This window comes from Macrosteles quadrilineatus, unplaced genomic scaffold (genome assembly GCF_028750875.1).
Source record: "Macrosteles quadrilineatus isolate MER2022 unplaced genomic scaffold, UCM_ALF_1.0 Scaffold_2__2_contigs__length_208266976, whole genome shotgun sequence".
In the NCBI taxonomy this organism is placed as follows: domain Eukaryota; kingdom Metazoa; phylum Arthropoda; class Insecta; order Hemiptera; family Cicadellidae; genus Macrosteles; species Macrosteles quadrilineatus.
Genome location: NW_026542595.1, coordinates 131,956,265 through 131,970,267, shown reverse-complemented (window position 1 = coordinate 131,970,267; position 14,003 = coordinate 131,956,265). Strand labels below are relative to the sequence as shown.

The window sequence follows — 14,003 nt, the reverse complement described above, 5'->3', positions numbered from 1 at the left end:
GCAGAAAAAATTATAGTGCTGCACCCTGTTAGTAAATCTTATAACTTTTAATGCTTTTGCTTATCATAGAACCATTTTTTTAGTTGAAACAGCTGACTAAAATCTTTAATTCCCCTTAAAAATGAATACGCATAAGGTTAACACGGGGAACTACAGAGCCACTGGGGCGGAGCCCGAAAGGATTTTTGGGTTTTTGGCAAGAATATGCCTAAATGTTAATCGGGAATGTGAGCTATCATCATGCCAAATTTCAGCCCAATCCGTCCAGTAGTCGTTAATGCGTGATTAAGCATCAACACACAAACAATCAGATGTATAATTGAGCGGAGCGAGCGAAGCCCACTTTTCAGGATTCCACTATGGAGAAAATTCTTTGGTTTTGAGGGATGTCTCACATCAAAGAAATAAAATGACCCAACTTGAATTTACTTCAGACATATTATCAATGAGGCAACAATTTTCTTCAGTTCGCTGGAAAACCTTCGTTGCAAACATATTTTAGACATTTTTAGTATATGTTTTATCTATGGTATAAGGGATAGAGCACGTTTAGTATTCGTTAAAAGTAATAATTTAAAACAAACTCAGATCAGAAATGTATGTGAACGGTTCAATTCGAGATATTAAAAATCAATTTTTAACAAGATTTATAATAGGCTAACTCTAAGAATGTTACTACCGTTAGTCTAATTTAAGCTCAAAGTTTTCCTCTACGTTATGTTTCATACTATGTGGCTGTGGCTCATCGAGCCGCACGGGTTCCCTAAGTATTATAATGTTCAGTCTGTTCATCAATATATTTCAATGAACGATAACATACAAATCTCGGGTGACAAGACTAATAATTCTAATCAGTTATTTTAATCTTTCAAAGCATAAATGTTTATTTGTATGGTATGCTATGTGCCAAAGCTGAGTAAAAATATATTGCTAATTTAGTGGGAATTACGTGTATAGGTTAGGCCGTCGGCTGAACCGGGGCGTAGCCGCAGGGAATTACGTGTGGAGGGTATAGGCCCTCTGCTGGACTGGGGGGTTTGCCACAGAGAATTACGTTGGAGGGTATATGCCATCGGGCTGGACCGGGATCGTTGCCGTAACTACAAGTACTAGCCCCTACTCCACTCAGATAGAAAGAGGGGTAGTCGGCGCCTTGGCGCGTTCCCGGTGAACTAGCGCTCTCCCTGGCTCTCCTCTGGCACATGCTCTTCTTCTTCTTTCTTGACTTGACCTATTTCATATTTTTATTTCCGTTCTAGTTCTGTTCTACTACTTCTCTTCTACTTCTACTACTACTACTACTACTACTCAGACACTGACAAGACGACAAGACAGACACAGTCAGTCAGTCAATGCTGTTTAAAACCTTGTTATTTTGTGAATTGTGATCGTGAAATTATTGCGTGTAGGTCTATAATAATGTAAGTTAATCTCTGACAATTTTTGTTTGATACTGTTACGTTGTGGACTTGTGTCTTGAAAATAATCACATTTTCCTTGTACGCTTGTAGGACTAACCTCAGAAAGTCAGACTCAGATGTTGTCAATAATTAATTGGGTAAGTTAGGTAGGTGATGTGTAGTGTAGGCTTTAGAATTAATAATTATCAACCTAGAGTTGAGTGAGTATACTGCGGGACACCTTTATCAGTAATCAGAGTCCTGCAAGTAAATTGAAATTGAAATGATGGTCCAAGTTATGCCTTGGTACTAATGTAGGCCTAGGCCTATGTTGGTGTCAGGTCAGGTAAGCCAAGCCTAGATTCTTCTCATACAAGAGGGTTTTCAGTGTCGACAAAATGGGAATAATTCAGTTTCGATCAGTTTCTATGATTGTCGATAATATGGAACCCACCTGTCGCTCTCCCTCTCCTCTGGCACGTGCTCTTCTTCTTCTTCTTGTCTTCAATGTCTTCTTCTTTCTTGACTTGACCTATTTCCTAAAATCCTATTTTTATTTTTATTTCTGTTCTGTTCGTTTCGTTCTAGTTCTAATACAGACACGGACACAACACACACAGTCAGTACTGTTTACAAATTTGTTATTTTGTGAATTGTGATCGTGAAATTATTTTGTGTAACTTAGGTCTATAATAATGTAATCTCGTATTTCTGACAATTTTTGTTTGATACCGTTTAGTTGTGGAGTTGTGTCTTGAAAATAATCACATTTTCCTTGTACGCTTGTAGGACTAACCTGAACCTCAGAAAGTTAGACTCAGATGTTGTCAATAATTAATTGGGTAAATTAGGTAGGTGATGTGTAGTGTAGGCTTTAGACTAACTTTAGGCGGCTAACTGATTGCTCTGTGCTTCGCAACGGGTACCTAACTTAGATAGACTAGGGTTGTTCCGATAAAATATGAGAAAAAAGAAAAATACAACAATTAACAATTGAAGTAGGCCTATAATAAAACAATATTAATAGGCCTATCGATATTTTCCCTTTGATAATCAGAGTAGGGTAAAGTAGCCTAAGTTATCGCTTGTTTGATATTAGGCTATTGCGTTTACCGGTATCAAAATAAAATGTTGGAGTACCTGTATCGGTTTTGAATGAATAAAGTAATTTAAACTTAAGTTAGTTCCTAGTTTAAACGGCTGTTGGTAAAATTTATAAAGGAAAAGTATTAACTATCATTAAGTTACTTAACTTATTAAGTTACTGTTATTTTCATTACGATTGTATGGATTTTGTCAAGTTTGTACCTAAGCTGTAGTTTTTAATCTTTTCTAAACTATGGAACAGTATTAAAATTAATCATTCTTTCATTCAATGTTCCCAGGTTGGGAGTCCTGCGTTCCGCCATCTCGTTTTGTTTCCAAGTCTTGTGTTCAAGGTGTCGTTAAGTAATTTACTGTTTGTTGCTCCTATTTCTGAGTAAAAAAAAATAAATGCCCTTGGCTTTGATTGCTTTGGTATATCAGATGTTTTTCTCTATGCTTTCCCTTTTTGGACATATAGCCTAGAGCACAAAAAACATACTAAGTTACTAGTAGGATGAAACTTTCCTAGGTATTTCAACCTCTACTGGGCTATCGCCGGATATTCCAGCCATATATGCTCAGCGTACTCTGCTTCGGAGAGGCAGAATCTGCACTGGTCCGTCTGTCTAAGCCCTATTGTCCTGAGGTACTTCCTCACATAGCCATGCCCTGTAAACAGACCTATCAAGAGGCTTATTTCTCCTTTTTGGAGGTGGAAGACGTTTTTCCATTCCTTGCTGAGAATCTTTGATTGTCTTGGGCTTGGGGTATTTTCCCAAACCTTTGCATGTTGTCCCTCTGCCCAGGCTAGGATTTTTGATCGGCCTTTGCTCACTGGGACTCCGCAGCATGGATCAGGCCCGACAAGTTCGGACTTAACCCCTCGCCCGCCAGTACGTCAGCCCTTTCGTTGCCTTCGTGCCCAGCGTGACCTGGGATCCATGCAAGTTGGACTTTGTTGTGTTCGCCCAAGGCCTTGAGGGCGTTCCTGCAGCTCTGCACAACTTTAGATTCCACCACACAGGCGTTGATTGCTTTGAGAGCAGCTTGGATGTCTGAGAGGATAAGAAACCCTCTCCTCTTCAGGCCTTTAAATCCAGCTGCAGTCTCGCACAATGCTCTATCGCCATGACTTCCGCCTGGAAGACAGTCGGCGTTTCACCAAGGGCCTTTGTGTATGTGTGCTCCTCTATGAATTCTTTTATTGTGTCGTATGACCTTGTAGTTAGGTACAATTTTAATTTTTTTTTTTTCAAAATTGGGTGTGTTTGATTTTAGATGTTGGGGTACCGGTAATTGATTAGGGCCTATAGAACATTAATCCAGTACCGGTAATTGATTAGGGCCTATAGAACATTATACCAGAATATGTGGGTGTGTTTTTTGTTTTTTTAAGTCTGTGTTGTGGTATGTCTATGTTCATTTTACATCTGGTGTTGTGGTTGTGTTGCCATTGTCTTAGGTTGGGATTGGATCGGATGGTAAGGATTATGGTTTTGCAGATATAAAGTGAGATTACTGTCATTATATTGAGTTGAATGAAAAGGGGCTTGTGATTGCTTGATTCTTCTGATCTTGTTATTGTTCTAATTGTTTTTTTTTTGTACCGTATCGTAAAAAGTTTTTCCAAGTTTTTTTAGTTGTAGATCCCCAGGCTACAATTCCGTAGTGCAGATGTGAAGTGAATAATGAATGGTATGCTATGAGGGCTGTTTCTTGGTTGGTTATATTTCTTATTACAAATACTGCTGATGCCAATTTTTTGTAGAGTTGATCGGTATGGTTGTTCCAGTTTAATTTGTTGTCTATTGTGATGCCAAGGAATTTAGTACTGTAGTTTCTGCAGTTGGGATCTGTAGCTGTGACCAGTCGTCTTTTGTTTTTATGTTGTTGGTTGTGAAGTGATATGGATGGTTTTTGATTTATTTATGCTCAGCTTTATGTTGTAACAGTAGGTTGTTATATGGTTGAGCATCTTATTTATCTTTTGGCAAATGTTGCACTTGATTTTGTGGGGATAATTAGCATAGGGTCGTCTGCAAACAGGATACATTTTTGGTCATTTTGAAGTTGAATTGGGAGTTCGTTTCGTTGATGTATATTATAAAGAATAGGGGCCCCAGGATCGATCCTTGTGGTATTCCCCAAGCTGTTGTTTTAAGTGAGGATTTGACTGTAGTTATCATGTTTTTATTTTGGTTGTTTATTTCTACAAATTGTTGTCTGTCCGTCAGGTAATTTTTTATCCAGTTTAGAGCTTCATTTTTAACTGCTGCATTTTTTGAATAAGTATGTTCCAGTCCAGCGGTGTCAAAAGCCTTTTGCAGATCTATGAAGATGCCTGATGCTGATTCTTTATGTTCCCAAATTTTGGTTTTGTCATCACAGAGTTGTGCTATAGCTGTGTTGGTACTTAGTTTTTCTAAATCCATGTTGGTTTGCTGTAATTAAGTTATATTTTTCTATGTGGTCTGTGATTTGGTTGTAGACGACTCTTTCGAGGAGTTTTGATAGAGCCGGTAGGTTTGCGATCGGCCTGTAGTTTGTTGGATTATTTTTATCGCCTTTTTTGAATTTTGGGTATATTTTTGCAACATTAATTCTTTTTGGGATTTCTTGTTGTTCGATTGAGTTGTTTATTATGTGTAGGATGGGATTTACTAATTCTTCTTTGCAGTGTTTTATCATTTTTCCTGTTATGTCGTCGAAGCCTGTAGAGTTTATTTGGATTTTAACCTTTGTATGAGGAGTACTAGTTCTTTTTTTGTGGTCTTGTTAAATTTGCGTAGCGGTGGGATGTTTTTTCCTTGGGAATTGTTTAAGTTAATTTGGTTTTGGGTTTCTATTATATTAGAGGTTGTTGGGCAAAGAATTTATTGAAGATTTGTTATGTGGTATGGATCAGTCACCATTTTGTCGTTGTTCAGTTAAGATATTTGTTCATGAGTCTTTTGTTGACTGGTCCTTTTTCTTGGTTTATTACATTCCAGATTGCATTCGTCTTGTTATCTGCTGAGTCTATTTTTTTTCATAGTTGTACTTGATTTTTTATTTTTTATGTTTTGATCATAGTCTTTTTTAGCTTGGGTATAGTTGTCTTTGTCCTTGTCTAGGCCACTTGAATGATATTTATTCTGTCTTTCATCCAGTTTTCTTTTTGAAGCCACTATGTTTTCATCCCACAATACCTGGGGTTTCTTTACATTTAGCTTTTTTGTTCTCTTGGCATCACTTCATTGATTTTGTCTGTTATTAGGGTTAAAAAGGTGTTGTAATTATCATTATTTTTTTAGCTTTGTACACATTATTTCAATTTATATTGCTGAGTTTTGTTTTTAGTTTGTCTAGTTTTTTTGACAGAGAAGTTTCTTGAGTATTTGTATGTGGCTTTGGCGCGATCCAGTTTCTGTTGGATATTGCAGATTAAGAAGTGGTGGTCTAATATGGTGGTTTGATAGGCTATAGTATTTATTTTTTCAGATTGGATGTGTTATTGGTTCATCATTACATCTAAAAATCTTTAGCTGTCACCTCCTGGAGTAAGGTACGGTAGCCTATTTGTTGTTGTTTGTGTGTGAATAAATTATTTGATTATGAACAACAGTAAATAAAGCTCTGAAAGTATCATTAATATCCAAATTTAACCTAAGCAAAAATGTCCTATTAAAATCAAAAACATTTTCAGATAGTTAACATTACCGGTAGCCTAGGTCAAAAGTTGTTGGTGACCCCCCAAAAAAGAAATTAATAGTCACAGGAGTCAAGAATTTTTTTTTAAGAGTTACATGTTTTGAGTGCCTAATCTTTAAATATTAAAAGCTAATTACACCCGGAATCCTGTGACAAAGGGTGGACCCCATCGATCTATCATACCGATAGTACTCTCCACCTGGACTGTGTGGTGGAAAATCGGGCCGTGCCCACTATTCCAAATGGTGGTATACTGAGGCAGACGGGCCCGAATGAACCTATGATGTCTTACACAAACATTAATTCACTCGACCTGCCCTACTTCAATTTTTTTTTATGTAAAAATATCAAATTTATATTTTAATTTTCTGGAAAGCCAGTGCTTCTAAAATATTACTGTGTAGATAGTTTTAACCTTAACATGGGCCTATTGTTTATTTTTTATTCAGGCAAATTAAAAGTGATGATAGTTTTTAAACACCACTAAAATCACTAGAAATGTAGTAAGGTAAGCGAGGATTTTTTTTATTTTTTGGTGACTGTTCAGGAAAAAAATTCCTGTGGAAAAATTAAGATTAAAGTATGATTTTAGCGAATTTCCCATATAGGGAATAAGCTATTACCGTAGTACTCATGGTAATACCTGGACCTGGGACCGATTTACTTTTCCGTTTTAAGGTCCCCAGAGGCCAAAAACACCGTCCGTTCAAATTCATATACAGGGTGTCCCGGAACTCTCTACCAATACTTTAGGGCATTGCTCCTGGGTAAGAAACATACCTAAATATCATATTTAAATTGTCCGGAAGTCCTTAGTTACTCACACAGCCGCCATTTTGTTTTTTTCAGTTATTAATTTTTTTCCGAAGAATGGTTAAACATACGAAATGGAAACTTTGCACAAACATTTATGACAACTAAACAAAGCTACAAAAAATTATGACGATTTTTCAAATTCTTAAAACAAAATGGCAGCCGTTTAAAGTTTTGTTTCTTAAATAACTCAAAAACCGTTGATTTTACAAAAACTTTAAATGGCCGCCATTTTGTTTTATGAATTTGAAAGATCGTCATAATTTTTTTGTAGCTTTGTCTAGTTATCAAAAATGTTTGTGCAAAGTTTCCATTTCGTATGTTTAACGATTCTTTAGAAAAAAATTAATAACTGAAAAAACAAAATGGCGGCTGTGTGAGTAACTAAGGACTTCCGGACAATTTAAATATGATATTTAGGTATGTTTCTTACCCAGGAGCAATGCCCTAAAATATTGGTAGAGAGTTCCGGGACACCCTGTATATATATATACATTTATATATATATATTCGTTTATATTTTCTTAAATATATATATATATATTTATATAATATATATGTGTCCGTTAGCTCGATAACTTGAGCAAAAATGATCCGATTTTGATGAAAATTGGTAGAAATGTGTAAACCTACATTTATCCGAACGAGTTCGCGAACCAGCATGATCGGACTATGGGAACGGGGGTTTTATGGGGTAAAAATTGGTTTTTCCCATTTTGACTCTTAAAACATAAATTTTCACAATTTCTTTCCAGACCATTTTGTAGAGCTTAAAAAAATAAATAATTTTGTATATTGAAGCGTTGTTGTGTGCATATTGGTTGAAACGGAGAAAATTTAAAAAAAATTTAAAATTCCCGTGTTATTCTTATGGAGAATAAGTCAACTGTTATAGTTTGCTTGTTTATGAACATATTTTGATCAAATTTGAAAAATACATTAATTTCTTACTAAACTACAGTATTAACATTTTACAAACAAAAAACACTTTATCCTCCCTGTTGCAGCAAACCTAAGTACTCGTTAAACTAATTATATTTAAATAGGGAATAAATGGGATAATTTTAAGGAGACATTTGAATGTAAAACCAATCAGTCAAATGGAAATTCGCTAAGTCTGCAGGTTTGCTGCGGCGGGGGTACTTTTTATTTGAAGCTTTTTTGATATGGAATCTGCTTACCATTTTTAAGCGTTACAAAAGCAGAAAATCGCCTGGCGAGGCATTGGCGCCAGTAGCTCGGCATCAGTTTACTTGATTTAGAAACTGTGTTTCTGGGATGTAATTATCATTATATTACATAAAATGTGTTATTTTATTACAAAGGATAGGCTACTACTAAATATACAAACGCTGCGTATGTACATTTCATTACTTACCATAAAGTATATAAATTGCTATTATAAGGCCTTACCTTAGCAATCCTGTTTTTTGATCCAAAATTAATTTCGGGCCCGAAGGTCCATCATCAGTCGGAATCTAGTAGATCAAATTTTTCTAAAATAGAATCCACCCGTTGGGTTTCGTAGAAAGTTTCACAACATTTAAGACAACTAGTGGCTTGTAGGGACATAAGTCCCTAAAAAGCTCAAATGTAAAACAACTTTTTGCAATACCGGTATTTAAACAAACTCAGAATAACATTAGGCCTATCTATGTGTCAGAATAGGCATCCCTACACCATATCTTTTGTGTAAAAACCAGTTTGTTGTTCTTCTTTGTTTGCTTTTGTTGATGTCATTTTCAATAAATAATTTGAATCACTCCAGTGGTTTAACATGAAAAGGCAGCAAACATATCATTGTTTGTGAATAAATACTGGTTTACTAAGGTAGCTTTGGTCTTGTGGTTAATGAGGATAAATAAAAGCTTCCCTGTTTGGAATTTTAAAAATTCATTGGAGGTTCGCCTTCAGATGAATTGAAGACGCCTGAAATTTCATCTGCAGTAGGCTTATTATACCTACGACGATCCATATTTATCCTGTCTACAAACCTAAGTTCTAATTCACTGTCACCTTGTACAACCATTTCTTCCGAAGCTCTTTTGTAAATTTGTGCAAATGGATTTTCTAATAGAATTTCAGCTACCGGTAACTAAGGAATGCAAATACACCATTTTAGAACCAATAACATTTAAAGGTTATTTTTTTAGTTGTATATATTTACACAACCTTAACCTTAAAATGTGTAGAAATATAAAGAAAACAACATCATTTAAAATAAACTTGAACATATGATTTAAAAATAAAAACAAAACAGAAGTTAGATTTAATTTTGACTCTTTGATTATTTATACAGAATATTTATTCTATGTCGTTTATTCCTTTAACACGACAATAACGTAAAAGCATGAAAAAATGAAACTTGAGTATATGATTTAAATATAAACAAAGAATGCAGACGTTTTTCCGACTAATCTTCAATATTTCAGTTTTATTATAGTATACATTTCATAGTTGACTGGCTAAAAGTAAACCAAATGCGTGTATTGATCACTATTTTCAAATCTGTGGCACAGATGTTTTAATTTCAAAAGATGTAAACAAATAAAACCCCATGTTGTTTTAATGGGAAAAGTTTTATTCTGTTGTGAATTTATGGTAAAAAAATAAGAAAAATAAATAGTTTTCCCTCAAAATTCACGTCAAGACCTTTAAAATAAGACCCCTCCCATCCTTCTACGGCCATCCAGTCACTCACAATTTCTTTACAAAAATTTGACTTACGGAATTATATATATAGATACAAGTCATAGCCAATGCGAAAAGAGTAAAACAATTAGGGTTGAAAACCATGGTTTTTATAATGTCAGATAACCTCACTTTGGTTAGAGAACCTGTTGCCGGCAACTGTCAAAATCAACGGGATTGTAGGTTATGTTGACTACGGATTGAAAAGATTCTGGCTTAATTGGATCGAAGTGGACAGGTGTTTGATTGATTATTTATTTTCAGCAATGTGTCAAAAATTATGTTTGCTGAAAAATTGCGTTGGTCATTGAGGATTTCAGATGGGTTGGACTTGGTGTTGCTGTATATGTGAAATTGTTCAATTATATCCAACATATAATTAATCCAACATTGACTATGACTTGTATTGTCTTAAATGTTGTGAAACTTTCTACAAAACCCAACGGGTGGATTCTATTTTAGAAAAATTTGGTCTACTAGATTCCGACTGATGATGGACCTTCGGGCCCGAAATTAATTTCGGATCAAAAAACAGGATTGCTAAGGTAAGGCCTTATAATATCAATAATATATAAGCAATCCAGAGGCTAAAATGATTGATGTATATAACTTTTAAAAAATTCCTTTAAATCATAGAATAAATTTTGCATTCACAGTAGTATTTTATATTAGAAAAAAAAACACATTTTGTAAACATTTTACTTCTCTGAGAATAACCAATGAATTGAACATATTTGCATGGAATATGTTGCATTCCTTTTATATAACAACTATAATATATTTTTTTACTAAGACAGTATATATTTCGTGTATATCTTCTAATTACAACCTGCTATGCTTATGTTTAAATACCTGTCCAGCAAAATGCCGACATGCCAATGTAATAAAATTATAATGTTATTTTTGCTCTGACTAATGTTCAAATGAACATGTTTATGAAAAATCTAACTTTCTCATCATCATTGGATGTTCTTATAAGATTTACTTTTTACACTCAGTCTGAAGTGTATAGTACTTATATGGATTATATCTGCTTGTAAAACTTTCTTACATTCCTTAGAAACTTTTTTCTTCTGAATATTTTGACAAAAAACTTAACAACACGCGGTGTGAGCTGGCGCGACGCTCTGCACTAGGGTGAGTCATGCCTTTATTCCCACTTCTGGTGGACAGAGCGAGGATAGCGACAGCCCGTTTTTAGAGCCGTACTTCAACCTGAGCGCTCAATCCGGGAGTTATTATACATCGTTAGTGGACTGGAAGACACTTGACAACTAATTTACACAACAATTAGATAACAGTCCAGTTTACCAGTACCTATATATATGATGATATGGACATAAGAAGTTTGTAGCCTATACTTATCTCTATGTAGGAGTGTTGGACTGGAGTTGGAGCTAGTCTTTTTCACATGTCTTTTGAAATTGTATACATACTAAAATATATTTCAGACAATACAAAAATGGCCATAATTGTTAGTTTAAGGAAAGATTTATAATTTTATTTTAAAGGAATCCAATAATTGTTTTGATTTAGTTTTAGACGTGCCAACCCGGCAGACGACCGAAAGGTCATTGCTGTAGCGCGTAGGCACGTCCCCTGCGTGGGACGAATTATTGTGCACTGGGTATTTTGGAAATAAAGCGCTTTTTCCTTCCTTCCTTCCTTCCACAATACAAAAATACATACATAAATTGCAAAAGTGACTAATACAACTCTGTGATTGTTACAGATATAAAAATGTGAAACAAAATAACCAAGACAACACCATGAGACAAAAGGCTAAAAACAAGTCAGAAGGTGTTGCCCATCAGCATCCCTAAGTCAATTGTAAGCACGTTTCTAACCGAACCATTAATTTATTTCACTAACAAAATCCATAGTGTTAGCAATTATATACACCACATACATAGCCTGCTAGAAATCGCCAGAATTGTTCAAGACAACATTTAAAAAATGGATGATTCACAAATACCATGTCATGTAAATTACTGGCTTACAGAAGCAGAACATGACTGTTTTTTTGTCCTAGGCTGTGATGGTAGCCCAGAGGAGAGAATTGGAGCTATTAGAGTCTTTCTAATGGGTTACAGTAAACCTTTAAGGGCTATGTTGGGGAATGGTGGAATGGCTGAAAAAGGCGATATCCGAGTGAACGATGTAGAACCAGATACATTCAGAAACTTTTTAAAGTGCATTTATGGAGCAAGTCATCTGGTAATACCTGAGCTTACTTTTGAGGAAAAGGCTAAACTTCTCTATGTTTATGAAAAGTACTTGGTAGATGATTTGAAGGATGAATTGATTGAAGATATGGAAGAATCGTTTTCATTTGTGAACATGTTTGTTGCTCTTTCCCACCCAGTCTGTCGTGTAACACCAAGTCTTAAGAGAAAAATGTATTCAATTGTGAAGTTCAATCTAGAAAGATTAGTAAGTGATGATAGATTTTTGGAGGTGAATAAGAGTGGAATAAAGTGGATACTGCAGTTGGACTATATTCCAGTCGAAGAAATCGAACTGTGGCATGCAGTTTTGAAATGGGCCAAATTCAAATCAGATTCAGTGGAAGGAAACGTTCTTCGGCAGTACATATTTGACCTTTTAAAACACATCCGTTTTTTGACAATGAAACACAATGAATTTTGGGACGGGGTTGTTTCTACAGAAATTCTTAATAAAGAAGAAATAAGTGCCATTTGCCAATCGTTTGTATCAAGTAAACCTCATGACATTGATTATTTGAGTACAATTATGGAAAATCGCTATGATAGATATCCTGTATCTGAATGTACAAAGGGTTGGCGCAATGAACATCCTCAGTATCTTAGCACGCCTCATTCTGCACAACTTTACTTCTCTGTTAGTTTGACAAACCTTGAACAGAAGCAGGGGAAGTTACAATATTCTCAATCTTATCCCTGGGCTGGGCATTTTTGGTACCTCTATGTTGCTAAACGTGAGGTTGAACAGAATGACTATTTACAAGTATTTATTGGTTGTCAAGGAAAAACTGAAGAATTTAACTGTAGTGTTCATGTTAAGATACGTCTCATAAATCAGTATGGAAAATCTGATGAAACCTACAATTTTACTACTATTTTTAGTATGACAAATAGTAGTAGGGGATATAGAAAGTTTTATAATTGGGAAGCTTTACTCAATGAAGATAAAGGATTTGTTAATGATGGCAGTGTTGTTATAGCTGTTGAAATAGGCTTAGACAAGTCCGACTAAGTAGGGCAAGATGATTGAATCCAATGGCCATGTTACGTTTAGTTGGAGAATACACAGGTTTATGAAAACAAATTAACATCTATTCCCTTACTCTATATATTTTCCTGATTTCATACCATTCCATTTAATAGAGTCTAAATTTTTATTTTTGCAACAACCTAGGTTTATCAACCTTAGCAAACCTAATAAGGTTTAGCAAACCTGAATAATGCTAATCTTTGCTCCATACATATCATTGAATTGTGACAATATTTTAATTATTGATTGATCCAATACTTTATAACAGTGTTTTATTTTATATAATGTATTGGTATATACAGTTTATCTTACATTACTGTTTAAAGCTAACATGACTGTCTATGATGTGTGAACAAAACACAGAGATAAATTTTGTTAGATATAAAAGGTATCAGTAAACCAAAATGATTTGTTAAATGAGTTAGTTGTTCTAAGTACTTCATTCAAACTTTATTGTTGTAAAAAAGTTTAACTATTTAGTCATACTTTTTTTGTGTAATAAAATAATACTTAATCATTGTAATTTTGCATTTTTTCCATTTTCCATTTTAGTTTGTATCTTATGTCTCATCAGGCCTTGCTGAAACAAACTTCATTACTGTATGTAATTTATTTAGGTTAATTGTCACAGCCTTGTTTGGCTACAACAATTTTTTTACTTCAACCCCTTTTAAATTTTCATGACTAACCATTGACTATCAATGCTATTACATTGAAAAGACATGCAATATTTACTCAAATAAAACGACATGCTATATTTACTCAAATAAAACCTTTTTTTATCGTATATGGCCATCTTATTTTTAATTAAACAAAATGGTATAAACCCCATTGCTGTAAAAATAACTAACTGTTCAAAAGTTTTGTAATATTTGCTAACCATAAACTATCATAGTTTACTCCCGCCGCTGATCCAATGTAAGAGGTTTTACAAATCCCTGCCACAGTCTAAGCAGACTAAGCAAATTTCCGTTTCTCTGATGAAAATATATTTTTTTAAATGTCATATAGAAGCCGGCCGGGTGGTCTGGGACACCCTGTATAGTAAGCTTTATTACTTAGTTTTTC

The 14,003-nt window shown here is 34.7% G+C and overlaps 1 protein-coding gene across 9 annotated transcripts; it reads left to right on the top strand.

Moving 5' to 3' along the window:
• Nucleotides 1-947: 947 nt before the first annotated feature.
• On the top strand, nucleotides 948-13,500 carry LOC128986543 (uncharacterized). Of its 9 annotated transcripts, none has more exons than XM_054406960.1 (3): nucleotides 1,432-1,558; nucleotides 5,967-6,030; nucleotides 11,413-13,500. In XM_054406960.1, the coding sequence occupies exon 3, from the start codon at nucleotides 11,637-11,639 to the stop codon at nucleotides 12,915-12,917; it is 1,281 nt and encodes a 426-aa protein (XP_054262935.1). In that variant the 5' UTR covers nucleotides 1,432-1,558; nucleotides 5,967-6,030; nucleotides 11,413-11,636; the 3' UTR covers nucleotides 12,918-13,500. The 9 variants fall into 9 exon arrangements, 8 of the variants coding, with proteins under 8 accessions (XP_054262938.1, XP_054262935.1, XP_054262936.1 ...); XM_054406959.1 differs by lacking the exon at nucleotides 1,432-1,558 and adding an exon at nucleotides 2,002-2,242; XM_054406957.1 differs by lacking the exon at nucleotides 1,432-1,558 and adding an exon at nucleotides 2,002-2,251.
• The last annotated feature ends 503 nt before the right edge of the window (nucleotides 13,501-14,003 follow it).

Excerpts from the sequence above, each read along its gene's own strand:
- LOC128986543 (XM_054406963.1), top strand. The coding sequence starts at position 11,637 with ATGGATGATTCACAAATACCATGTCATGTAAATTACTGGCTTACAGAA.